The sequence below is a fragment of the Perissodus microlepis genome, chromosome 1 (assembly GCF_051167445.1).
Source record: "Perissodus microlepis isolate ML-2025 ecotype Zambia chromosome 1, ASM5116744v1, whole genome shotgun sequence".
NCBI classification, from domain to species: Eukaryota; Metazoa; Chordata; class Actinopteri; order Cichliformes; family Cichlidae; genus Perissodus; species Perissodus microlepis.
The window spans coordinates 14,863,427-14,891,078 of NC_140461.1; the positions used below are offsets into that span (position 1 = coordinate 14,863,427).

Here is a 27,652-nt window from a genome sequence, read left to right on the forward strand (position 1 = left end):
GGTGCTGTAAAAAAAAGGGACCCAGTGATGGTGGCTGTTAAAAATAGCTCACACACTCTGTGTCTAGGTGAACGTATTATCCTCGTCCAAGAGGAGCACAGAGACACCTCAGTGAAAGCCAACACGTGCAAATTTTCTCTCTAAGAAAAACCTAAGTGGAAACATGTAATATGTGAAATGCACTTCACACACGTACACACACGCACAGTTGTTTGTCGCCAGATGCCACGTTTATTTATCGTTTTCATTTGTTATGACCGACCACAGTCTGACAGCTCCGGTCTCAGCTGATTTCCAGCCTCTCCTCCGCTCCTCTCCCGTCTCACTATAAAAGGGAAGGAAACCATCATCAGTCCAAACGCCATCAGCTGTTCTCACCTGCGTCTCCAGCACCGCCCCGCTGAGCTCACTGCACCACTCCTCCCCTGCAGCTGCGCCCGGGACCACACCTCCGCCACACAAGACATTTATGATCAAGCTATTTATTAGTTTGACTTCATTTTTATTTCTTTGCTTTCCTCTTTTATATCTATTTTCATTTCCTGTATTACTGTCTTTAGAAGACTTAGATAGGTTGGCTCCAGTGGCTTCTTTTCCCACCACTTAACCAGGACATATGCTTCATTTAGCTCACTACCAATGCCAGTTGTTCAAGTGCTTTTAAGCAGGCATCACATGTACACTAAACAAAACCAGAAAGACTAGTAGCATTCAGATTTTAAGGGCAGCAAAGGTTACAGTATTGGCTTAACATGTTTCATTTGGGACATTTAAAGTGGAACTGTTCCAATTTCATAAAAGAAAAATGATCTATACCTTTCAGCCATAAACATAGGGTATTAATAACCCTGTGAGAAACTCTCAGGTGCTTTTTTAAAATTCTTTTGAAACTTCAACCTTGAACATAAAGTTTGTTTAACTGGGGTTGTGGAGTTTAAAGGTGGTGGGCGTTTACAGGCTTGGAGAGAAAGTGAGCATTGTACTGGAATAGATTATAAGTGTCTGAGTCCTGGCTAAATGGCATAATAAAATGCATGGATGGCTGGCTGCATGAAAATGTTGTCATGTGAAAGTACACGCACTTTCAGGTTTTACATATCAGGGTATAATTTTAAAAAATCATCTTTACAGAGGACATTTGTTTAACCACAGCACTCTTCAGAGTCCCGCCAATGTCTGGACTTTCATTGAACCATTGCAACACGAAGTGGTTTGCAAACACACAGGGAGTGAAAAGAAATTAGTATTTTCACTCTTATGTTCACTGTTTCCTGCACAATAAAAGTCTGTCTATCTAAACAAGAAACACTTTATGCATTATGGGAAATCCCCAGCACTCTAATCCTACTGCAGTATAACAAAGGGATAGATCAGGATCACCTGATCCAGCCATAACTATAAGAATATTAGAAGTCATCCAGATCTTTATGTATATAAAACGTGGCTACATTAACTAGTTGATTTTTTTATCATCTGGTTTCATGGATAAATGAAACTGGGTATCATCTGCATAGCAATGAAAATGTATAGAGTGTGTTCTAATGTTGCCAAAGGGAAGCATCTAGAACATAAAAAGTATTGGTCCCAGTACAGAACCCTGTGGAACTAGCTTTTGTTTGTGAAGAAGACCCCACATTAGCATGCACAAAGTTAAATTTATCAGATATGATTCAAACCACTGCAGTGCAGTTTGTTTAATGCCAAGAATATCTTCTTATCTTTGTAGTATAATAAATTTAGCGCAAAAAGCTAAGAAATTTGTGTTTGGTTGACAATTTCTTTGTTGTAACAGCGCTTCTTGGCAATACATCTTTTTCCTCTTAAATGGCCCCACATTTGTATGGAAGATTTATGTGCGTTGGGTCCAATTGCCAAATCTCTGGTAATGCTAAACAGCTTGTTCTGCAACCTTTTTTTGGGTTTCTGGTTCTCCAGGTGTTGGCCATCAGGTTCTTGCTGGAATGTTCCGCAATGCCTCCCGATTCTGCCTAGGTCAGTTGGATTGTAGGGTCAAAGTGTGAAGAAGACGTGGAGAATGCTATGCTGATTGGTGCACTGATAGGGTAACAGCTATGATGCTCTCTAAATCCTGACTAGAACTCTTCAAATAAACCATTCATTTGCAAGTAATCAGTTAGCGATTTTCTATAATTAGCTAAGAGGGCTAATTAATAATTGCTTTGCTTTTTGCTTCACTGGGTTGTATTTCAGCACTTCAGACACAAAATTTAGTTTTAAATCACTGACTGTTAAACTCTTCTTCTCTGTCCTGTTCATACACACCAGGCGACACTTCCTGCCAGTGATTCTCCTCTGCCTCTGAGAGCTGCTGCTTACACAGTGTTGCCGGGTAAAGAATGGGACAAATCATGCATACAGCGGAGGGATCGACAGTCAGTCAGTCTGTCAGTTTTACAGACAGACACACACACACATGCATAAACAAACACACACTCTCCAGTCCGAGTGCCAGTGATAACATAGCTCAGCGGACCCATCTACTCACTTCCCGTGTCCTGGGCCAGAGTTGGTTCTGGCACTGCAGCTTCCGCTAACAGCTCCAGCCAGAGACATCAGAGCAGGACTGTATCCGCTCTGAGATGTGTGACTGTGTCATCTGCTCTCAGTTCCCATAACCCAGCATGCCCTACTGTTCCCTCACCCGCTGCCAGGCAGACAGATGAATGAACTAACCAGGTGAATGAAGGAGTTCCCAAACGCCACGAGGCAAGTCCAGGTGTGCTCTGGAATTTTCCATACACACGTGTTATTACTATAATATGCAACTGTACAGAGAACTATGAACAAAGTAATTTTCAAAATCAGTACTTCGTACAGTCTTTCCCCTTAAAAACTTTCATAAAAGGAAACCCAGTGTGCTGAATGATTGGGAGTATAACTAATGGTGGCTGTAACTCAGTAGGTAGAGCCAGTCATCTACTGATTGGAAGGTTGGTGGTTCGATGCCATATATCCATGTTCAAGATTCTAACCCCAAGTTGCTCTCTGATGAATGTGTATGAACGTTAGCACGAGAGCACTTAAAAAAGCACAGAAGAAAGTGCTTATGTGAATGGCTGAATGTGGCATGTTTCAAAGCACTTCTGGGAGAGTAGAAAAGCGCCAGTCCCTTTACCATAATGCTGATTCATGAAAGGCACTAACGATGATGATGAGAGAGGACGCGGTTTCAAGCGTGCCAGTATTGCATTCGGAAACCAAACATCCTTTCAGAGTTTGATTTGAAGTATTGGCAGGAAGAAGATTTGTGAAAGTGTCTGATAAGGGAGAGAAGCCATAGTGTTGTGCTTGAGATTTGTCTGACATATTAGACGTAATACACGTAATGTATATTCCCCAACTCGTTGGAAGTGGTTCCTGGAGGCTCCTACCTCTCACTAAAACTGGTGAGTTTGTATGGTTCTCCACAAAAAATCTTGAGAAAGGGTGATGCAGCTATTATTTTTCAAAACATACAACTTTTACTTTCACTACAGCTTCGAGAGTAGTTGTACAGTGCTTGTAGACAGGTCCAAACTAAGATCGCAGCATCATCAGTGACCAACAACCAACCAAAGCAGTCACAAGGAGTTATTAGCCAACCAGTTTTGGAATATACAATTTTTTCCCAGCGACAAGTGGGTCGCTATGGAAAAATTGGGGTCACTGACTTGTGCCTAAGCCTGCATGATTGGACCCTTATTCACTTCATCCTATATTGTCACATATCCAAAAAGGCTGACAAGTTTATATCACCATTTATATATAACCATGCATAACCTCAGTATACTAGTTTTGGCAACTCAAAAGTGGTAACACAAAACTGCAGATGTTATGCTAGGTGCAGATGGCTCATAAGAACTGCCAAATGTGCCTTTCAAGAGCAAGAGAATCAAAAGAAATGACGGCATATCTGATGCACAGATTTGAATACAGTATAACCCCACGACTCCCCCAAAAGGGAATGGTTTTGTTGGAGGTGGCCACAGACCATTGCTCTGTCAGTATTCTTCCTGACTGATTTTTCTCTAGTTTTGCTTTTGCTAGTGTCGTTGTAACTGCTGCTATCATGAGACAAATGTATGGGCATGCTCAATGAATGGCGTCTTCTGCTTCCTTCCACTGTATTCCAAGGAGAACTGACGAATACCTCATGTGTCCTTTCTTAAAGTGTCTTTACAGGATCTTAGAGGACCAATAGGTCAAAAGGTCGCCACACATCAATACCTCAAAAGCTAAATTCTAAAGAGAAGATCAATAATATTGATTCAAAACATTTCTTTTCTAATATGTCCTAAAGCTTCAAATCCCAAAGAATTACTGTACTGGTTGTCAGTTGTTTCACCAACAGGAGCGCCTGAAGAAGTCAGGAAACAAAATATCAACACAGATACTTCAACATGTTTTTACCATGAATCCTCTAGGACAGTTCTGACTCTGTTTAATGAACCGAAATGACTAAAATCTGTTCGGTATGGCAGGAGTAAGAAAATATGGAAAGAACACGTCACAACTACCCCTGTGAACATGGAGACCTAATGAAGCCATTTTGAAGAAGAATGTAACACCAGTGCACAAATTGAATTAATCACTGTGCCTTCAAGCAAGACAATGATCCCAACCACATGTCCACACAAGTCAAAGCCTGGTTAAGGAATTGATCCAAGAATATCCTCGAGTGACCCTCTCAACAGTGTACTCTACCCATTAATAATATTAAGATCAGGGGTGTTCCCAGGGCTTTCAGGCACTTTTCAGTTTTGCTTCAATGGTAAAAGATGTGGTCAACACCTTCTGAGGATTGAAGATATGAACAATACTTTTATTGCACAAAAGTACAAGAGCGCGATATTAAAATGTAAAATTGGATCCAAGAAAAAAATAACAACTGCGTTATGCTCCTGATACATTAGTTCTCCTGCTCCTCACATATAAGGTCTTAAATAATCAGGCCTCATCTTATCTTAATAACCCTATAGTACCATATCACCCCATTAGGGTGTTAATCATTAGTTATTATTAATCTTTGGCTGTCTTCCTCCCTTTACCCCAAAAGGTCGCAGCAGATGGCCCTCCTTCAGTCTGATAAGATTAAGGGAGCTTCTCCTTCCCACTTTTGCCAAAGTGCTTGCACATAGGAGGTTGTTGAGGTTTTCCTTGTATTATTATAAAGCGCCTTGAAGCGACTGTTGTTGTGATTTGGTGCTGTTTGAATTGAAACACGCTCACACAGAGCACGGTACCACAAAGCTAGCGAAAGACTCAGACTAATGTTGAAGTTGAGTGTATGCCAACCCCAGTCCTGCAGCCAGAGCCTGAACTTCACCAGGTAACAAAGGCAATGATTACTCATGGCAATTGGTTGGTTTATAAAGTCCTGACCATTTTTGCCAATGTTGTCTTGGTGTTATGAAATCAATGTGATAATAAAGGAGAGGTTCAGGCTGTGAAACTACATGCATAATCCTTTGTGAAACACAGAATGACCAAAATTCACACAGCTGACTGTCAGAAAATTTGTTCCCCAGAAGACTTTTTCCAATCATAACTATCACCCACTGATGGCCATTAAAAAAGGAAAACGGGTTTAAAGCACTCCCCCATTTGGTTAATTTTTCCGAACTGGAAGCTACGTCTATCTTCTGTACTGTCTGTGGTCTAAATTTGCAGCAGTTTGACTGGTCATGATCCAATTTCACCCTGGTAAGTAGTATTTGGTATATTTATGGCTGAAATCAGAAGTCACCTGAACACTGCAGACACCGTATATCACGATATCATGATCATTTCCAAACTTTGTCATTAGGAAATTAGTTTGTGTCCCAGTTGACCCCTGTAAAATTACTCATTCTAATTAGGCTTTGAAATTTGCATCTGAGTTAAGCTATACATTATTTAAAGGGCCCATACATGTCCAAATGAGCTAAATAATGTGTCTCACTTTTAAAATAATTTACAGTTTTGTGGCTTCGGTCCTTGCCTGAGAAACTGACTCGTGATATTTAAGAGAACAGATCTTTTATTTCTTCCTGTTCTGATTATATTTGTTATGGCATACCATGTGGATCTCAAAGTGATTTCTAGACTGTACAAGGGTCTACAAAAGCTTAAGAATTTGAATACAATCTACATTAAACAAAAATGGGAAAGAGAAACAAATACGGTCATCTCAAATGACACTTGGTATCAGCAATGTGCTTTTCAGTGGAGAATCTCTAGCTCTGATATATGGGGATGTTTAGGCTGGAAGAGTCTTTGTAGATTTTTTTATTACACCTGCACAAAATAAACATTATTCTAACTCCTCCAGCTGCTGGAGAAACTGTGGGGCCCAAGGAGTAAAGCGCTTCCACTTGTTTTGGTCCTGTCCATTGATAAACACCTTTTGAGTTTCGATTCATTCTGAGTTACAGACTATTCTCAGTATGCAACTTCCCATTAATTGGGATGAACTATTGTTTGGATATTTATACTCAGTAAATGTGGATAAAGTGACCAAGCCGTTATATTGCATTTTGAGTCTGCCTGAAAGACTATCACTAAGAAATGGCTAAGTGTTAAAATTCCATCACTAAATGACTGGCATGAGGCCGTGTATGGGTTGTTTAAATAGAAAAAATTTCATTCTGTAACAGATTTCAATATGACACATTTGATTGGATTTGGGATAAATGGAAACATATTTTTTTCAAGGCGACCTGAATTTGTTTAAACCTCTGTAATCCTGTATATGTTAACTAGTTGGTACACCCATTTGTTTACTTTTGTTTATTCTTGTTCATACAGGTTGTTTTATTTTATGTTCCTTTTTTTTAATGTATATTTTTGTCTTTGATAAATTCTAATGAAGAAAAAAGAAAGAAAAAGTGAGGGGCATCCTGCACTGACTGGTATTCTTCACAATCCTGCAGACCTACATCGTGACTGGTTCAGGTTCCCCACCCTGTGGTAGCACAGTGTATTGTGTGTACTCTGGTCATGTTACCCTTAACTGATCGAAAAACTGCTGTAAAGACAAGACACATGAGATCACACAAGTCAAGCAGTAAAAATGATTTAGTAAAAAAGCCTTTATGCATTACTAACTATTTACACTGGTCAATAAGACCTAAGTCTAAAAAAGAGAAACAAAGATTATTAAGCAAGAAAAGGAGTCAAAAACCTGTTTTCATATTTGTTCTAATTTTGGAATAGAAAATCTAGAAAATCTTAGCTGCCACTGGCATTCAGCTTTTTACAAGACAGATCAATGAAACAGGTGCATTTACTATAGATATAGCATTCAGAATAATAAAAGACATAAAACAATATTTATCTGCAAACATAAAGAACAGTACAAAAGAAAATAAGTAAGTTCCACGAGAAAACTGTTAGGAAGATAAAAAGGGAAGAAGATATGACAGGAATGAACGTTTCTACAAAGACAATCAGTGCATGTGTACATATTAAACTGCCTCGACACCTTACTGGAGTTAGTGCTTTGTTTTCTTGAGCAACCTGAAGAGAACAACACCTAGGAAGAAATTTAATGTTATAAAGTTTTGGCAGAAAAACATTTACCAGCAAATGCGACTCACAGCCCCGCAAACCCAAAAAGAAAAGTGCATTTTAGAAAGGAGTACACCTTTAAAATAAGCGTGTCTTTAAAGATCCGTGTACCTTTACAAACATGGATCGTTAACATTTTGTGACGTACATGTGTGTGTTTCTAAGTGGAAGGCTGTGTACGTGCAAGTCCAGGCTGATCTACTGAACGTGACAGTTGTCTCCTTGCTGTGTTTGCTCTCTTAGTTGTTTTTCTGGTGTCTTCCGAGAACTCGGGGAACACTTCCTGTTGGCAGTGTCTGTTGCCATAGCAGCAGAGGGACTCTGCAGAGGTATGGGCCCCAAACCCTGAGAGGGAAAAAAAAGTAGATGACAGATGAAAGAGTGAATAAGTGAATCAGAAAGTAGGATTTATGCTGCAGGACGATTCCATGCCTCCCATTTGTGTGTTAAAAGTGATTAGACTGAAAATTATTGACAGAGAAGGAATCAAAGTTAGAAGACACACGGATCAAAACGTAAAGAAGACTTTTATATGTTATAACTTGTTTTGAGCAGCCACCTATCCCAATGGTGGCATCACCACATAGATAAGTACTTTTACCGCAAAAGCACTTTTTAGAAATTCGGACTTATTACAATGCATGCTTCTATTACTGTCGCTGATATAAAATGGGTGCAGATTCGTTTAAAACTATGTTATTTCCCACGATACAAACAGATATAATAGTGGTTACAGAAGAAATTGTGCTATAATGAAAACGTGTTTTCAAATGGTTACTCTTTGAATGGGTGTAAAATTGATTTGGTTCCATTTTTTTAAAAGAGCTTGAATGTGTTTTTCAGTTATGAGCTGAAAGTACTGGGAAAAAAATTATCTGAATAAAAAAAGCACCAAATGTCATCCCACTCCTTCAAGGGGCTATAACTCAGTAAATTTCCATAATATGAAGGTAAAATTTGACATGGCCTCATTACACATACCAAATATATAAAGGGTGGGAACTTAATTCAGATTCAGTTGATTTCATATGGTATGATCCTCGAGTCACACTTCAGTTACTCTGATACTGTGGTGAACAGCAGAGGTTCAGTAAAGCAGGGGAAATCCTTTTGTTTTCTAACAATTTGACCTGAAATCTTTACAGTCTTTTAATCTCCTGCTGCTTCACTGACCTGACGTGATGTGACAACAACTTGAAGGAGACGAGGGGGGGCCGGACATTCTGTGGCCATATTAGGGGCCACTGCAACCTAAATTATACACATAATGACCCTTGGTCGAAGATTCTTGTTTCTCCCACTCTGGCCTCCCTGTCCACTTTCTTGGATGCCAATGATGTCAGTAGAAATGATACACCAAGTTTAAATGTGCTTTTTTTAAAAAATCCATCATTACATTTTGTTCTTTATTAACTGTGACATCCACACTGTATCGAAAAGTTCAGCTGATGTCCGACAATTAGAGGTTCTTACAGCTCCTCACAGATAATAAGCTGCAGTGCCGAACACTTTTCACATTATTCATCACATTATTCAACTTCGCCTGTTTACAGTACATTAATATACCATGTGGCGTCAATACCAGAGTAGAGACACAATAAAGTGCCCATTGGGAGTATGGCTTGTGAAACTAACTAAAGGAAACAAGTAGCAAAAAACAGAGCACCGCGCTGTGTCTGTAAAAAAAATAGAGAGATTCCTGCATTACTCACCTTGCCATCAGATGCAGTTTGTTTGGCAGCCAGTCGAGGGCTGCAGCGCCTCACTGTGGTTCTCCTGATGATGAAAGGACTGGCCTCCCCCAGAGGAATATCAGCAAAACCTAAGGAACAAATAATGATTTTATTTCACTGCACAGAGAATAAATGTGTACATGAATATTGATTTTTGTTTCTGTTGTGTAACTGCACCTGTGCTTACTCAGCTAATTGAAAGACACACACACACACACACACACACACACACACACACACACACACACACACACACACACACACACACACACACACACACACACAAACTGATGGTGGTGTATTTAAATACAAGGATAAAGCTTGTAGGATCTCTGTAACAAAGCAGAGCACACTTTCGGCCACTAACCTCTCTGTACCAACTCAGGAAGTCCCTCTGGTCTGAACTCTTCATCTTCCTGTTCAGGTCTTGATTTGGGTGTGGTCGTGGCGTTGGCTTTGATCCTCTTTGTCACATTGTGTAGGGCCTCCTGGGCGCTGTCTCGATTGCTGATTTCACAGTGACCTCGTTTCCCTGAGCCCGGAGGAGATCTCTGAGTAGTCGAAGGAGCAATGTTTTCGGTATTGTCGTCGATTTTTATTTCCTGATGTCTGGTGGAAGACTTCCTCCCTGAACGCTGGCGGCCTTCGGTGCTGCTGGAGTGGCTGTCATTAGCATTTTGGCTAGCACCAATCAGCTCCAGTCGGGTTTTCAGTGCCTCGTTAGTCTTTTCCAGTTTGTGAACCTCAAGCATCAGGCTGCAGTATTTCTCCACGCTCTCATCTGCCTCTTTGCTTTTCTCCTCCAGATGTTTGTTCACTTCTTCAAACTCAGTCTTCATCTCCTCCAGCTCTTTAACCTTCTCCTCTAATTCCTTTCTCTTTCCATCAAGTGCAGCGCTAAGTTTGTTCACCTCTTGGTCTTTTTCTTGAGACTCCATCAGTCTTTCTTCAGCCTCCGTCATCTTCTGCTCCAAGGCTGACTTTAGGTTTTCCACTTCTTCCTTTAGTTTCTCTGCATCCTTCCTCAGCTGGGTCAGCTCAGTCTGCCCTTCCTCACTGCTCTTCCCTGCCCCTGAAACATAAATGTACCCCATATTCATATGAATATTCATATTCAAAACAAAACACTTCATGAAAATTGTCAGAAAAGAAAGTAACATGAAAGTGAAATCTTCACTGTGATAACCTTAACAAATATTAAAACAAGCTTTAAAACTTGTTGGCATTTAAGTTAATATAAGCAAAAAAAGGCTGTCAGTAGCACAGATAATTACACCTTTGAACTACAGCCTACCAACAACAGACTTAAAAACAGATTCAAACAGCCAGAGTTTCATAGGTCATACACTTAAGAAACAATCCATCACCTCGAGACATCGACTAATCTGCATATACACACAAAACAGATGAGGCAAAAAGTGTTAAGAGTTAAATTCAAGCCATTAAACAGGAATAAAAAGGACTGCTATAATAAAATCAAAAACTGTATTTAACTTTAAGGGTTTGATCAATGTAAGGACAACTTAAACCTTTATCTGACAATAAAAGGCTGAACACATAACAAAAAACACAAAGGTAAATCTGTTAAATGGATGCACACCTGAGCCGTTTAACATCACTTCCTTCTCCTGCTCCAGCTGTTTGCAGGTCTTCATCCAAAGACTCATCTTGCTCAGGGCAGAGTTTTTGTCTTTAGTCAGACGAGCTGCACGCGATGTTAACTCTGAGACCTGGAGGGGACGGAGAGATTGAGGCAAAGAAAAATTATTTTCATATGCAGTGTTATCATACAAATGTCAGTTCCAAACATTTTTGGCTCATCTTTTTCATACAATACTGGATATTTTAGATTTAAAAACTGACATCTGCTGAGTGATTGCAAACCTGTCTGGACAGAGAGTTGTATTTTAGATAAGGGTGGGAATTTAACGTGTTAATTGCAATTAATTAATTTAAAAAAATAAAACAAAGCATTAACAAAAATTGATGCATTTAATCACACTTGCATTCCAAGCAAAGGGGAACTTTTGTCAATGCACAATTTCCTGGTATACCAATTACACTGATACACACAGCTAGCTAGTGCGTTGCTAGGATTGATTGGAGGCAAATTTCATTTCAAAAGACTACCAGACGGAAGCCTTGATAAAAGCATGGTTTTGTGCCAACTGTACAAAAAGAAGTTCTTCGGTTATGGTACCATCTTAATGCACAACATGTTGCAGCGGGCACAAAAACTGTGGGAGCTGTTAGCGCTACCAGTTCGAGTACCAACAAAAGGTGTTGCCAGCTCAAACTTGATGAAATGACTGGCTTTAGGGCCGAAATTAGTAAGTCAACATCGGACAAACTTACAAATTCTCTCACAAAATGGATTGCTTTGGACTGTAGACCACTATCAGTGGTAGAAGATAGGGAGATAGAAAATGTGCTACAGATTCAGATAAGGAAGCCCTGAGTTTGTACAGAGCAGAATCCACCATCAGTGAGACAGACTCCCCGCTGCAGTGGTGGTCCAGTTGAGCAGGGACCCACCCACAGCTGTCTGTCCTGGCCTGCACGTATTTGATTAGTCCTGCCACTTCGGTCCCATGTGACAGACTGTTCTTACTTGCAGGTCACATAGTAACAAAAAAGAGAGCTGCCTTGAGCTCTGAAAATGTGAACAGGCTAGTTTGTCTAAGTAACTGGCTGAAAGAGACGGACATTTAATAAGCATATTGTGAGTCCAATAAGTTTGTAATTTTTTGCACTAAAATGTTGGAGGATGATCACACTGTTTTAGCCTAATGTACAAAATAATTTTTTCTAAGATTACTCAGAGTTTAAAAGGTAAAGCTGTTCAAATAAGCTTTTATGTTTCTGTGCTGTTTTGTTAAGAAGAGAAACGGCACTTTATGTTGAAATTAATATTATTATTTTAAGACAATACCATTTTGAAAATGTACTAATAACACTTTATTTTTAAGTCTGCTAAATTTTGGCCAGGGATGTTTTTTTTCCTCAGTTTTGCAGTGAAATGCAGTTTAAATGCTTTTTTCCCCATAAATTAAAAGAGCTTGAGTTTACAATATTCATGTCCATGTCTATTATTTATTCTGTTTCCCATTAAAAACCCTTTAAAATTACAATAACATTTGCGCTTTGGGGCAAATTTTCTTGTGCGATTAAATGTGTTTAATTAATTACAAAGCCTCTAATTAATTCGATTAATTCTTTTAATCGAGCCCCACCCCTAATTTTAGAGTGTTTCAACCTCTAAACAAGGAACATAGAGTGAGTACTACCAGTCCTTTTTTCTTCCATTTTATTGTGACCTAAATAAATCTGGGTATTTCTCTCCTAAATAAATCTGGGTATTTCTCTCCATATACCTGTTCACTGAGTTGTGAGACGGACACTTTGTGTGTTTCCAGCTCCTTCTCCATAGAGGTCACTGCTGTCTTAAGATGCTCGTGCTCTTCTGCGAGTTTCTCCTTCTCTTGTTCCAGTGAAAGCAGAGCTGAAGACAGATTCTTTTTCTCTTCTTCCATCAAAGACACGGAAGACTTCAGTTCCTGTTTTTCCGCTTCTATCTTTTGCTTTTCCTCCTCCTCTCTCTCCTTCTCTTGATTTAAGAAAGAGAGCTTTTGCTGCAAGTCGTGCTTCTCTTTATCTAACAAGGAGAGACTCGACTGAAGCTCTTCTCTCTCGCTGGCTAACGCACTTCTCCCCTGATCTAATCGCTCCTTTTCATCTTCTACAGATAACAGAGAGGAGCGCAGCTTATCTCTCTCTTGTTCTAATGATAAAAGAGCTGTGCGCAGTTCTTCTTTTTCCTGTACAAGTCGCCCATTTTCTCCCTCGATCTGTTCTTTCTCTGCCATAACAGAGGAGACTGATCTTTCCAAGGCCTGCTTCTGATCTCTGTCCTCCTCCTTCTCTTTTTCTAAAACCTCCATCTTGTCCTCAGTAGTTTTTATGAGTGTTTTAAGCTCTTCTATTTCTTCTTCCAGAGCTTCAGTTTGGGTCCTCAGGCTGTTTCTTTCTGTCTCCCACTCCTCTCCATGTGAGCGGAGCTTCTCTCCTTCTGTCTGTGACTCCTGTAGTGAACTCAGCAGATGTTTTTTCTCCTCCTCTAACTGCACCAGGAGAGCCTGCATCCTCTCTTTCTCTGCTTCCCCTTCTGTGCCCTTTTGTTCAAGTGAAATTTCTCTTTGCCGAGAGGCTTCCAGCTGTGCTTGAAGGTCATCCAACACTCTAATCTGTCTCTCTGCTTCCCCTTTCATCTCTTTCTCCAGTTCTTCTAATCTGCATTTCTGTCTTTCCTCTTCCTCCTTTCTTTCTGCCTCTGCCTTCTCCAGTCCTCTCTCCAGCTCCTCCTTAGCTGCCTTCAGTTCCTCGATTTCTCTGTTTTTTATTTCCAGCTGTCTCTCCATGTGTTCTTTCTCAGATCTCAAACTTTCCAGAGTGGTAGAGAGCTCTGAGATTTTCGCACTAAGCTCTTTTTTCTCTTCCTCCACCTGAAGCAAGAAAAACAAAGGCAGGAGAAGCAGATTAACAGTCTGTTTGGATTGCAGTCACATTTTATAATTAGAAGAGAAAATCATTACAGATAGAGGGAAAAAGTCTTAATACAAGGTTACCATTCTCCTTTCCTCCTCCAACTCAGCTTTAGCCGTTTCCGCCTGCGGGAGAGCGCAGCAGAATCGGATGTAAGTCAGCATCAGTAAGATATAATCATTATTTTTTGACTGTTTGTGAGACTAAATACCTGCAGCACTGCTTCTTCTAAACTTTGCTCTACATCTTCCTTCTCTCGCTCCAGGGAATCAATGCGATCTTGCAGTGAGTCAGACTTTCTCTGGGCAGCTGCAAGGATACAGTCACATTTAGACCAAAACATAACAAAACTGTGGAGGTTATATAATTTACACTTTTCTTTCCATCAGGAACAAAAGTGTTAAGAGTCACCTTTAAGGAGCTCTCCCATCTTCTTTTTCTTCCTCTCATCCGACTCAATGCGGACTTGGAGTTTTTCGATACCAGTTCTCATCTGCTGGACCTCATCTTGGGTGGAATTCAGGCGAGAGGCAATCTCTCCTTTCTCTAATAAAGACGACTCTAAAGACTGGGAAAGGCGAAACACTTCTCCCTCTAAAGCCTGAGGTGGGAATCAGGAGGGGGAAAAAACAAGTGGAGTTATGACCAAATGCTTTTGACTCCACTTCCCACATACAGGGACATACTTCATAATACACTTCCTCCTCACCTTTATCTTTCCAGCCATGGACTCTGTGTTTTGACTGGAGGAACTGTGGTCCTCCTTTATCTGGTTAAGATGGCCAATCAGCTCCTCTCTTTCTCCACAGTGCTGGGAGATTGTCTGCTGTAGCTCTTTAACTTGCTCCACCAGCTTCATGTGAAGGAAAATAGATGAAGTTTTAGTAGGAAAAAACAAAAAACAAACATAATCTGTTTAAAAGAAAAGTAATTTAACTTATCGTAAGTTTCATAAGGATCTAGTATAAATCAGACCTGAGAATCTATTCAAAACTACAGGAGAGGATTAGGTGATCATTGCTTTGATCTGATTCAGCTGGCTAAAGTCTTGTCACTGTTAGGTGCATCCATATAAGTCAAAAGTCGTAACTGGGGCGTAACCATGTCTAACCAGTCTCCCCTTTTGTGGAAATTTCCATGTGTACCTGTTGCCTCTCTGTCTTCAGTTTGTTTGTGCTGCTTTGCAGGGCTTCATACTCCTTCCTTCCTGCTCTGATGTCATCCTCCAGGATGGAAATGAGGTTTCTTGTGTCACAATTATTTTTCTCCAGACTGTGAACTTTCTCCCTCCAGTGGCTCAAGGATTGGCTCAACTCATCTCGCTCTTCAGTGCAAGACACCAGTTCAGATCTCAGCTGAGTTGTCTGCAGATATAAGATTTATAAGTACCTTTGGGTATTCTGCAAGATGAAAGCTTACAACAACAGAAGACAACAAGGTTACAACAGAACATAGACCAAAGCTTTGGTCTACATTTCTGCACAAGGGGAAACTGAAGGGGATTTGAGAGCAAATTCTGTTTTAGTTTATTTCATTTTTTTGGTCCCCAAAAGGTTCACATAAATTTGGCCTTTAAATACACAGTATTGTGTTGTTTTAGCTTGTAGGCTTTGCTCACCTCAGTAATGAGTGTTTCTATCTTTTGCTCCATGCCTGAAAAAGTCCTCCTCTGAGTCTCCATCTCTCCCTTCAGTCTGGCCCCCTCAGCCTGCATAGTCTCCAGTTCAGACTCCATTCCCAGGATGTGCTGTTCCAGGTTAGCTTTCTCCGAGCGAACCCTCTTAAGCTCGCTCTCTTGCTGAAGAAACTTCTCATCCCATCCACCTACAGAACCAAGCAAAAACACCCTTTAATCTAATAGCATGACCTTAAATGGAAACTCCTAGTCCTGAGAGTTGTGGTGATTTATCTAATATAAAGTAAGGGAAAAAGAAACCTTTGGCCATCTCAAGTCCTTCCAGCATCTCCATAACATCAGTCAGCTGGCACTTAGTGGTTTGTAGCTGTAGAGTTAAAGTTTCCTTCTCCTCGGACAGCTGGGTCAGCTAAATATGAGCACATGGTATTAACATAAAAGAAACACAAAAAACTGGTTCCATTATTTGACAAATCTTCATCCTACCTCATGAGAAAGATTTTTCTTTGAATCCAAAGCAATTTTCAGCTGACAGGATGCACTGTGGGCTTCTTCCTCTGCAGCATGAACTTTCTGCTCCAGGTTTTGAACCTGGACTTCCAGTTCAGAGGTCAGCTCCTTTCTCAGTTCCAGGTCAGAGCTCAGCAGGTCGAACTCTGAGCGCAGAGTCTCAAGTTCCTTTTCTTGTTTTCTGATCATTTCCTTGTAACGTTCGAGTTCATCATTTACCAGGGATGACTCTGTTAATGGACAGATGTGTCTGAATGCCATTTGAATATTTATATTCAGCCTAAGCTGAATAAGCATTTGTTATTTTATTCCATAAACAAAAGAAAAATGCATTCAAATAAGGACAAACCTAAATGAAGTATGAACTCAATGCAAAACAATAAGTAATAAATAAACAAAACAGTTTTTAGATATTTGATTTACTCACCAAACGATTTCGTGTCTCTTTTCTCACTGAAGGAGGAAGGTTGTGGAGACACGTCATAGATTACAGGCTCATCTACAAGAACATCTCTGGAGTTGGAGCTTTCTTCAGAAACCTGTACAAAATAAATAAAAATAATGAAAACATCGCTCCATTATGAACCTCGTGTATTCCCAAAGAAATTAACAATTTTCCTAACAATCTGAATATACAACAGACAACGAATACAACATATTAACAAAGAATCCCCAGGTAAAGATTAATGATGCACCATGCGCGACTGAAGGAAAAGTCCCTGTAATAACTTGGTTATTACAGGGACTATTACAGTTGTTTTAACCTGTTCAGGAAGTAGCTGCTCCTCCTCATTCGTCTTTGTTTCCTCTACATCTGCTACAAACGCCTCCCTGTCCTCCTCTGACTGTTCCTGCGTCACCTCCTGCTCGGTGGCGTCCACCTTAAAGACCAGCTTGGCCTCGCTAACATGACAGAGGGGAGGTTAGCTTTGTTTTTCAGTGCATACAAACAGTCAACACAAAACAGAAGGCGGCATAAAACTCACTGCACCTGAAAGCATCAGCAATTTCAGTCGGTTCAGACACCATAAGTTCCTCCTCTACTGGAAGGGACTCCGAACTGGTGCAGAGGCTTGAATTAACTGCTGGTTCTACCTGACTCTCGGCTGCTGCTTCAGCTGGGTAAACTAAACAGATAAATATAAATATATGTACTCAAGGAAAGTGGAAATCTGTTTTTTATGAAAGAAAAAAAAACATTTCCTCACTCACCATCAGTTTCTGCCTCCTCCATGTTGTTTCTGTCTGCTGGGCTCTTGAATTCTGACAGCTGCTGAATGAGGCTGTGCTGCTGGCCCACTTGTTCCAGCAGTGATTCATACTGTTGCTTAAACACAGTCAGCTCCTTCTGCAAGCCCGCCAGCTTCTGGTGCAGTTCAGCCTCCTCTGCTGTAAACCGCTCGCTCCTGTGATACAAAATAAAACACACTGTGATTTCAGCCATTATATAGATAGCAGAGCAAACAGTTAAAAAGCTAATACAAACTTCAAAGCAGACACAGCCATATAGACATACTGCTCTTTATTCGTCGCCTCAGTCCTCTCCTCCATCAGCTCAAGCTGTTCCTTCAGTGTCTGGCGCTCCTGTTCTGAGGTCAGCAGGGAGTGCTGGATGCACTCGCTCTCCTCTCTGAGAGAAGCAACTTCATCTCCATGCCCCTTTATGAGTTCCTGTAACTGCAGCTTCTCCTCAGTTATTTGATTCACATTAGACTGTAGTTTGATGTTTTCTTCAGAGAGTTGATTATAGCTCAATTCCAGCTGAACCTTTTCCTCTACTACTTGATTCAATTTAGTAACCAGGTCATTTTTCTCAGAAGTTAATGCATGTAGTTCATCTGCAAGTTGAACGTTTTCTTCGTTCGTCTTTTTCAGGATATCATCTAACTGGGCTTTTGCTTCAGTGAGCTGACTAAGGCCAGATTCAGCCTCATGTTTCCGAGCAGTTATTTCATTAATCTTAGCTTCTGTTTGCTGCTTTTCCTCAGTTACCTGTTCAATATTAGACTGCAGTTGTTTGTTCTCCTCAGACAGTGCGTCTACAGTGACTTCGAGCAGTTTCTTTTCTGCATTTACGTGCACCATTTCACCTTCGACTTGCTCTTTGTCGTTCATTAGCTGTTTCAGAGAAGTCTCGAGGTTGTTTTTCTCCTGGAGAAGCCGATTTAGACTGCTCTCTTTGTCCTGAATGGTTTCCCTGAGAGTTGTCTCCAGCTTTTCGTTGTCTTGTGTCATCTGACTGAGTTTAGCCTCTAATGTAGCAACACTCTCTTCCAGTTCGTGACGTCGGATAGCTTCCTCTTCCAGACGAGTTATTTCACAGGTTCTCTCAAATAACTCCTCCTTAGCTGTGACATACTTTGACTCCAAGAGAGAGTTCTGCGACTGGACCTCATCTAAGCGGGCTTCCAAGACAGAGACCTGAAAATAGAGCCACTGATTAGTGAAAGCATGCTGATGACAAAGACAGAAGACAACAGCGAATCAGCAAACACTGTGTGTGAGTGAAGCACTTTTGAGAAGAACAATTATCCAACCTGGGCTCTGCCCTCATCCAGCATGGCCTCCATTTCAGACATCTGGGTCTGGCTCTGAGCAAGCATGGCCTCCAGTGACTCTATAGTTCCTTTAAGCTGCTCCACCTGACTGTCAAAGGAGGTCATGGCTGTCTCGTTGTCCTCCAAGTCCATCTGGAGCATCTCTAGCTGAACCTTAATTGTTTGGAGGGGGATAATTAATAACTCAGAACATGCAACTAAAAGATTTGCTACACTATCCAACAGTACACTTTCTTTGTGTCTAAGAATATTGTAATAAACAAGAACATAAACAGGAACACATTTGGAACCAACCTTGATTTTATTCATGGCGACCACCTTCTCCTTCAGGAGTTCTGAGGTTTTGGTCTGTTCTGCCTCAGCTTTATTCAGCTTTTCCTTCAGATCTTTTATGGTGCTGTCTCTCTCTTCCAAGCCGCGTGACGCTGCAGACAGAGTCGCCTTCATGGTCCGGATCTCCTCCCGACGTGAACTCGACTCTGCTTTGGCAGCACTGACTGATTTCTTTGTGGCTTCGAGCTGTTCGTCAAGGCTCTTCTCTTTTTTGAGGAAGTTTTCAATCTCCAAAGCGTGACGCTCTGACTCTTTACCCATCTTCTCTATGAGATCTTTTACTTCATTCTCCAAAGCAGAGATAAGATTCATCTTCTCGGCCAGAGTGCTCTCCAGGTTAGACTTAATTTCTATAGTGGAGGAGTGATTCTCCTCAAGAGCTTGTAGTGACTTCTTAAGGTCAGCGTTGGACTGAGTGGCTACATCCAGTTCATTCTTCAAGACTGGAAGCTTCTCCGCTGCATCTTTGTTCACAACCACCTTTTCTTCTAAGGATGAAATCTGCTCCAGGAGGCTGTTGATCTTCTCGGTCTGACTGTGCTGAATGATCTTAATTAAAAAGGTTTCATTTATATTTGGTAAGAAAAAATAGGCAAGTAACTAAATTAAATATGAACATAATTAAAATATCCATAACTAACCAGACAACAAAGCAAAGATTTTTAGATTTTACCTCTGATTCTTTCTTCAAATCTTGAATTGCATTTTCCAGCTCGGCTTTTTGTTTCTCCACAGACGATATCTGAACTTCAGCTTCTCTGAGCTGCTTCTCCTTCTCCTCTGTTTGTTTCCGCTGATCAGTGAGGTTCATTTCTAATTGTTTGAGTTCTTCTGATTTTTTGTTGTACATCCGAATTTGTTCCTCTTCCTGCTCTGTCATTGTCTTAATTTGTTTCTGCAGCTCTGCTCCCAGTTGCTCCTGGACCTTCAGGAACTGCTCTAAGGAACTGATCTAAGAGGAAGAAGAAGAGGAGGACAATTAATTTAAAAAAGCAGTAACAACACAATTACACCAAATGCTCAGCAAACAGTTGTTTTTATTGTGATTAAATGTACTACTAAATGTAGGAAAGCAAAAACTACTTAATATCTTAATATATGCAGAAATATATCATAGCATCACCTAAAGCCTCATAACTGGATTTCACGCAACTACTTCCTGTCCATACAGTGGATACAGACACCAGTTGGACGGTGGTTTGAGTTCAGGTCTGTTGATATGGCAAAGTGTCCTTTCCAAAGTGACAAGATAAAAATAACCCAAAAAGCAACCAAAGGCAGACTAGCACAGGTCAGATTTTACTCTAGAGAAGTCTTATTTTCCTGTTTAATTCTCCTGCACTTTTCAGTTTCCCAACTTTATTCACTTATTGAAGTAAAAGTTTGAGAATAAATAGAAGTCTCTTAAAAAAAGCTTCCACTGCAGTTTAAGTAAAGCAGACCTGGTTTTTGGTGAGCAGCAGCTCCTGCTGGGCCTCCTCTAACTGCAGCTTGATGTGCTCAGTCTCCTCAGCCTTTGCTGAAACACGTTCTTCACACTGCTTTAGGAGGTCTGCCTTCTCCTCTGCCAACCTAAGTGAAATTACAAATCAAAGACAGAGAATAGACATTAAAACCCAAAGCTCAGCTGATATTGTCATATTGGACATTCCATATGGAATGGGCGTTAATGAATATATATATATATATATATATATATATATATATATATATATATATATGAAGAACATTTATTTGTTGTTGATTCAGGACATAATGCTGAAAAAAATGCAGGTAGATGGTGTCAACACAGCTTGTCCAGAAAAGCAGCTCTGACTCAGTGTTTTGCACTCTGACCACCTGTAGCATGGTACATATCACAACTGAGCAGATGGAAGGTATGAGTCAAACAGTGTTTTCATGTCTTCATGCAACTTGCTTCTAAAAACAGTGTTGGAAAGTTAATATGCGACGACATACATTGCTGTCTTTCTCACTGTGTTTTCTTCTATCTTGTACCAAAACTAGGACAGGACATAATGTGTCATTCCACAGCTCTACCTTATTTCAATTATCTCCCACCTGGCATTTTGCTCCTCCTGCTGTGCAATTGTCTGAGCAAGGCTTTCCCTCAGCTGGCTGATCTCAGCCCTCCCCAGCTCTACCAGCTGCTCTTTGGAGCGGACCAGATCACAGGTTGCCTTGTGCTCATCCTGCAGGTCAGTGTTCATCCTCTCAGCGAGTTCGGCTCGAGTGATTTCCTTCTGCAAACGCAACTCCAGATCTTTGACCTAGTTAAGTTATTAAAAAAATGAAATCGTATTAAGAAAGAGATTCAGCAGGTGCTGACAGTGGATTTTACTAGTTTATGTACTCCTTTATATTGAGTACAGTTATTAGAATTACTAATAATTAGAAAAAAAAATTATTAGAAAAACTAATAAAAAACTTTATGGGTTTGCTGTGTTGTTACCAGAACGAAAATACGAAGTACAGTGCATAGCACATCAGTGGATTACAAAAGAGAAAGATATGCTATATTTTTGTATTACCACTTTCAAAATTTCACTTTCCTATAGAACATTTCTCGTAAAAATGGAGCCTAAGAAGCAGCTTTCATTAGGGGTCGGATGTTTGTCCATGATTTATTCCAATAATGGTTGCTAATGAAATTCAAATAAATATTTTAAAGACTATAAAAAATAAATAACTAGAAGTCACCTGTGCTTCAAGCTGAGCCACCTGCACTCCTATGTTCTCCAAGTCTTTAGCATGTTTCTGTCCAGCCTCAGAGAACTGAGACTGAAGCTCCTTGTACTGATGCGCCTTCTCCTCCAGATCTGTGCACTTGTTGAGGAGTTCTCCCTTCAGGGAATCAATGTGAGCAGACAGACTGGCCTTTTCTCCCTCTACACACGTGAGCTTCTTCTGCAGTAATGAAAGAAAATGTATTCAGGGTGAGGGATAATCTACTTCAAGGCTGCTGCTACTGTAGATTTTGTACTGTGGTTATTCTTGACACTAACTAAAAATTAGTTTAATTAAAGCTATTTATCAGAATATCAGCAAAAAACTTAATTCTGACACCAGGCAATCGAATTTTCTACTTTTCAGTTTAAACAAGAGTCTAGAAACCACTGCTCCTTACCTGAAGTTCATCATTAGCCTCGTTTAGGGAGCCCAGACTACTCTCCAAGCTGGTAATTTTGTCTGCGAACTCCTTTTGCACAGCTTCAGTTTCATTAATTAAGCTCTCCTTCTCATTCTTCCAGTCCAGCAGAGCTTGATGTTCTCGTTTCAGTTCCTTACATTCATTCTGACTCACAGAGAGGTTGGATTTCAACTCTTGGCTCTCCTTCTCTAGCACCGTCACCCTGTTGCTCAGCCTCTCTGACTCTTGTTTCTGTTTCTGGAGTTCATTCTGAGATCTACAGTGAAATTAAATATTTACAAGGATTAATAACAAAATTTATTATTCCTACTGCTGATTATGAAAATGAAATTATGAATACCTGTCATTTCTGGTCTCTGCATCAGAAAGTGTTTTCTTTAAGTTTTCCTGTTCACGTGCTGAAGTCTGAGCCTGCTGCTCCAGTTTACACTCAAGTTTCTTCAGCTCCTCCGCCTGCCCTTCAGATTTAGCTAAAGATCCAAAAGACAAATCAGTTTAAGATTAAAATAACCTCAGATTAATTCTCAAGACTAACCGCTACTTCTGACATTCCTAAAACAAATTTACCTTTGAGATCATCTAGCAGTCCCTGGGTACGTTTGAGGCTCTGGTTTGAACTCTTCTTCTCTTCTTCCAGCTGAGAGAGGCGCCTGTTGCTCTGGTCCAACTGGACAGTCATACTGTTCTTCTCTTTCTGCAGCTCCTGGGGGGGATGAAGAAATGAGTGGATAACATGAATCCATGGCCTACAATGATCAGAAGTGCACTAAAAGCAGAACTGCAAATTCACAATTACAGCAAACGGATTTTCAGCCCACCTCCATTTTCTTGCGGAGGTCCTGCTCTTTGGTCTGACAGGCCTGAAGGCTTTGTTCTGACCTCAGCAGCTTCTGTTTCTGCTCCTCCATCTCCTTCTCCATCTGCTTCTTCTGGAAGCACATCTAAAAAGGAGCAGTGTGATACAAATTAAGGTCAAGGCAATTAAGATACATTAAATACTTTTCCTTTAGGGTTGTGGCTTTCGCTCCTCTCTGAAAGCCTAAACACACTCAGGATGTGGTGGGGTTTTTTTCATTACACATCTCTTTTTGTTAACTTAAAAACTGACTACTAAAAATACAACTAAAAACAAAATTAAAGTTGCATCTTCAGAAGTTCATCAAATGCACAACATTCACAAAGTCAGTGAGCACTAATTTTACACGACTCACACTTATAAAAACATTTTAATTAGGCCTCGTCCAACTAAATTACCAAGTAGAAATGCTTTAATCTTTTAATAAATGTGCTGGTGCGATGTTACAAATCTACCTTCTCCATGTCTGCCTGCAGTATGTTGTGGTCTTTTTTGGCCTGTTGGATCTCTTGGGTCAGCTTGGTTCTGGTCTGGTTTAGCTGTTGATCCAAAGCATGATGGGAACTCTGCAGCTGGGCAAGTTCCTACACAAAATATAACAGGTACGAACACAATTCATAAACCAAATTCTAAAAACTTCATTATTAATAAAAATCTTAAAAGACTAAAATATTTCCCACTGTTGTACCTTCTGACTGTCTCTCTCTTGGTCCTTGAGTTTCTGCTCCAGTGCCCGTCTGCAGCTTTCAGCATTGTGCCTCTGGCAACTCATCTCCTCAGTGACTTGTTTTAGTTTCTGCTCAACCGATGAACACTAAAAACAACTCAAAACATTAGACAACTTTGCTAGTGATTAACTTGTGCTCTTTACTGCTAAGCAGAATAAAATAATGTCGCCTACCTTGGACTCGACCTGCTGGTGTCGGTCTGTGGTCTGACTCAGCTCATGTTTGGCCTTGGCCAGGTCTCTGTCCCGCTCGCTGAGGTCTTTGCGGGCCTGGTTCAGCTGCGTTTGAAGTTCCTGCAGTTTGGACGCTTGGTTACGAATTTCCTTCTCCTGATTGGCTAAGTTCCTCTCTAGTTCTGACACATGGCCACGCAGCTCTGTTAAAAGAACAACAACCACAAAAAAAGAAGTGTAAAGCAAAAGTTACTAAACACCGAACAATACCCAACATACTAATTATAAAATACTTTATAACAAAATACCTTGGTTCAAAGTCTTTAGCTGCTCCATCTGTTGAGAGGATCCACTGGGACTCGGTGCTGCTCTGGAAGAGCTCATCCGCTGGCTGGGTTTGATTGGCGTCTCCTCATGGGCGTCCCAAAGGGATGTCCCTCGCCTCTTTAGAGGTGTTTCCATTATGTCCTGAGACTGGCGGCGATGGGCAGAATCCTGCTGTTGCCATGGGAAAATGGAAGACCCGGCTTGTCGGGCAGCAATGTCCTTGTGGCTTATACTGACTGAAGACTGATTCAACAGCTAGAGAAGATGAGAAATATTAAAACTACTAAGAAATGCTCATAATTATAAAAATACATTTATTTATAGCACTTACTTTGACCTGCAAGACTTTGAGTTCACTTTCCAGTCTTTTTCTTTCTTCTACCTCTTGGTTGTATTTCTCCTGCAGCTCCTCTAGTCTATTATCTATGGAAGACACACAATTCAAATCCAAAGTAAACTTATTCAGTCATTTAGAAAACAGTGAATCCTTAACAGATGGAGCTTACAAAAAAAATGACGTCTGAATGCAAAAATGATTCTATATACATTTTTAGAGACAGAGACACTCTAGAAATAACTGTGATAAGCCTACACATGAACACAGAAATGTATATTAAAAGAAAAGTGAGAAAAGATAAGTCTGTAAATCAAATGTTTACTTGCTTATAAATAAATAAATAAATAAATAAATAAATAAATAAGAACACAGAATGAATTGCAGACTCCCTGAAGATAAAAACACATTTTAATACCATGCTGTCTGTAGGCTGGGATCGATGCTGGTGTCTGAAAACTCTTCTGTGGAGTGGCGTAGGTCTGCAGCTCACAGGAGGATGATGACAGTGAGGAAGAGCCAGCAGGCTGGGAACGATCCAGTTCATTTTTGTGCCTGAGCAGATATAAGGTGCTCATCAAGGTCTTGATAAATCACTGAATTTATCACTCTGAGTCATACAACAGCACAGAGAGAGACGCATAACTGAACTCACTTCTTGAGCTCCTGTTCGAGTCGTTCAATGGTTTTTCTGCAGGAGTTAAGCTGACCTTCCAGGTAGCTCACCTACGTTTAGGAAGACAATTCAGTTAGACAAAAACATAAGTTGGATATCAGGCTTGTGAGCTTGTCACTTGAGTACCATTTATGCAAATCTGTACTCCCAAGTTGAAAAATAAATAATTCCTCCGTAACATAAGTTGTTTAAAGTTTTATCTTCAGATATAACTTGCTCACAAATAAAAAGGGCGGGACACACTAACAGGAAAACACACTTCAATATGAGCGTCTGTAATTACATGTGATGAACAGTGGCTATTAACTAACACCTCTCTGCTTTACTGTTGAATACATGTTAATCTAGATCTGAAACTAGGTTTATCCTGCAGTGATCAAATGCTTCTTCCTCTCATCAGAAACTGACCTGCTGTTCTTTGACTCCAAGATCATGTACAACCTTTTGCCGAGCTTTCTCTAGAGAGTCGCATGACTCTACTAAAGACTGGTTTTCTCTCTTCAAAGCAGACGTCTCTGTACGTTCAGTGTCCACCTGGAGAAATAGACTCATATGAGTAGGAGAAGTATTTCTCAAGCTTATTTAAAATGTTTTGATTGGGTATCTTTTCAGATAGATGTGTCAGTTTGTTTCTCACAAAACACATTTGTTCAAGCACTTCTGATAAATGTTGACCTTTTGCTTTTGTTTTTGGAGTGCAGCTTCTAAGGAGTCCAACTGAAACTGCTTTTGTGTCTTCTCCTTCTTCAGTTTATCCAGCTGGACTTCCATCTCCTGGATCTTCTGCAGGGCTTTCCCTGGAAGTCCATCCTTCCACTCCTCCACCGCCCAGCTCATGGTTTAACCTTACTAAAACATATATCCATTTATATAAAAGTAATGAATTGATGACGAGCTGATAAATATACCTAGTTTAAAATTTAAAAACATTTTAGGGAACCAAGGACTGATACTGGCCTAGCTGACTGACCTATAAGCAAATAATAATATTTACTGGCAGTGACCAATGATCAGATCAACAAATGTTTGCTAATTAATATTTATCTTCCTTCGGTACATATAACAATAATAGCAATATACAAAGAAGAAAAAGCATCAGTTTAGACACGAAAAAGGCTAAATGTCCATTTTAAACATTGGTAGTGCCACAGAAATTCACACCATGCTTTGTTATGCAGACCTAATGAAACGTTTTCGTCTTCGGTGTGAACAGACAGTTCACATGAGGCTAAAGTCCCTTGAAAGCTGTGTCTTCTATCAACGCTGACAGTTAAACGCAACTAAGTGTAGCTATAACTACGTAAAGTTAACCTCAGATTTTATAACAAGAAATGAGTATTAATAGTTATAGCGGTGAAAAGAAAATTACAGCCCATCATCTGACCTGAGCAGGTTTTGGTTTAATATTAAAGATTAGCTAGCTAGAAGCTACTTTACCGAGTTAACGTAGTAAATGATGCCCAATTAAATTTCTGAATACAACCACAAAACACGTATTTGAAGTCAATTTATTTAAAAGCTGGATATGATCAAAACATAGCTTAGTTTCTGTTTAACGTTAGCTTTCTGAAGAGCATGCTCTCAGCAAATATGACATCGATATATATTTTTTATTTAAATCGTAAATTATCCAGACAGGGACTAAAGATTAGTGCAGATTCTATATTCTATATTAGTATATTAGACAGTTAACTCGAAACTGAAATAAATCACATAGCAGTAACGACTCAGGCTGGCTGCACTTACTTTGGGCGCGATGCTCCTTTATCAAATTCTCCTACTGTTTGGGTCGCTCTCGTTGAAAAATTCAAAATTCAACAGAGGAAACGGCAAGCCGCGAAGCTCCATGTCCATTGGCTGTCTGTTACGTCGTCAGCTGCACCACGAACGCGGATTGGTTCGCTACTCTTTGTGTCCACAGCGACACCAAGTAGTAGGAGTTTATAAATACTCGCTAAGCGCACGTCCCTCTCGTGTGTGAAATACACCTCTTAGCATGAAACACTGGGGGGGTCGTTTTTGTTTTTGCTTTTACTTCTGTGTAGAAATTTGCTGCATTCTGAACAAAATGAAGTCGTCCTACAAATGATTCTGATTATGCTGTAAATAAAGTGTTACAGTAGTGTAACCTGCTTGAGATGAATGCATGGACCTGTTCCTCAGATTCAGTTTGAAATAATCATTTTCCAACCTTAGATATATTTTATAAGTGATAAAAAGCAGTTCTGGTCTTGTTAATCTGATTATCAAAATTGAGATTACTGTCCAAAATAATTCCACGACTCCTGACTTGCTCACTGTGTTTTAGAGAACGGGATAAATATGAACACATTTTTCACAAATAAGAGCAAACATTTTCATCTCACCTCTATTCAGTTTGAAAAGGTTTTGAGACAGTAGTTAATGTTATCAGTGCAGGTTATTAGCTTGAACAGGGGTTAGATCATCAAAGGAAAATTTTAGTACAACTACGTATCACCTCCATAAGAATGGTAGAATATATTATTAGAATATATTATGATTATTTATGACAGTACCATGTAGGAA

At 40.1% G+C, this 27,652-nt stretch overlaps 1 protein-coding gene across 1 annotated transcript; it reads right to left on the bottom strand.

Moving 5' to 3' along the window:
- Positions 1-7,038: 7,038 nt before the first annotated feature.
- On the bottom strand, positions 7,039-26,971 carry cenpf (centromere protein F). The gene is made up of 38 exons (XM_084931393.1): positions 26,852-26,971; positions 25,781-25,954; positions 25,514-25,639; positions 25,085-25,155; positions 24,848-24,984; positions 24,427-24,518; positions 24,077-24,350; positions 23,769-23,971; positions 23,556-23,681; positions 23,323-23,451; positions 22,830-22,952; positions 22,579-22,714; positions 22,352-22,481; positions 21,988-22,267; positions 21,561-21,767; positions 20,922-21,130; positions 20,303-20,432; positions 19,534-19,812; positions 18,822-19,409; positions 18,507-18,680; positions 17,486-18,390; positions 17,182-17,375; positions 16,961-17,096; positions 16,734-16,872; positions 16,397-16,508; positions 15,946-16,199; positions 15,760-15,868; positions 15,442-15,647; positions 14,969-15,187; positions 14,533-14,676; positions 14,235-14,424; positions 14,035-14,132; positions 13,907-13,948; positions 12,656-13,783; positions 10,882-11,011; positions 9,649-10,353; positions 9,261-9,370; positions 7,039-7,893 (listed from the first exon to the last, which is right to left on the bottom strand). Exons 2-38 carry the CDS (start codon positions 25,940-25,942, stop codon positions 7,747-7,749), a joined length of 8,544 nt encoding a protein of 2,847 aa, XP_084787519.1. The 5' UTR covers positions 25,943-25,954; positions 26,852-26,971; the 3' UTR covers positions 7,039-7,746.
- Between the last annotated feature and the right edge of the window lie 681 nt (positions 26,972-27,652).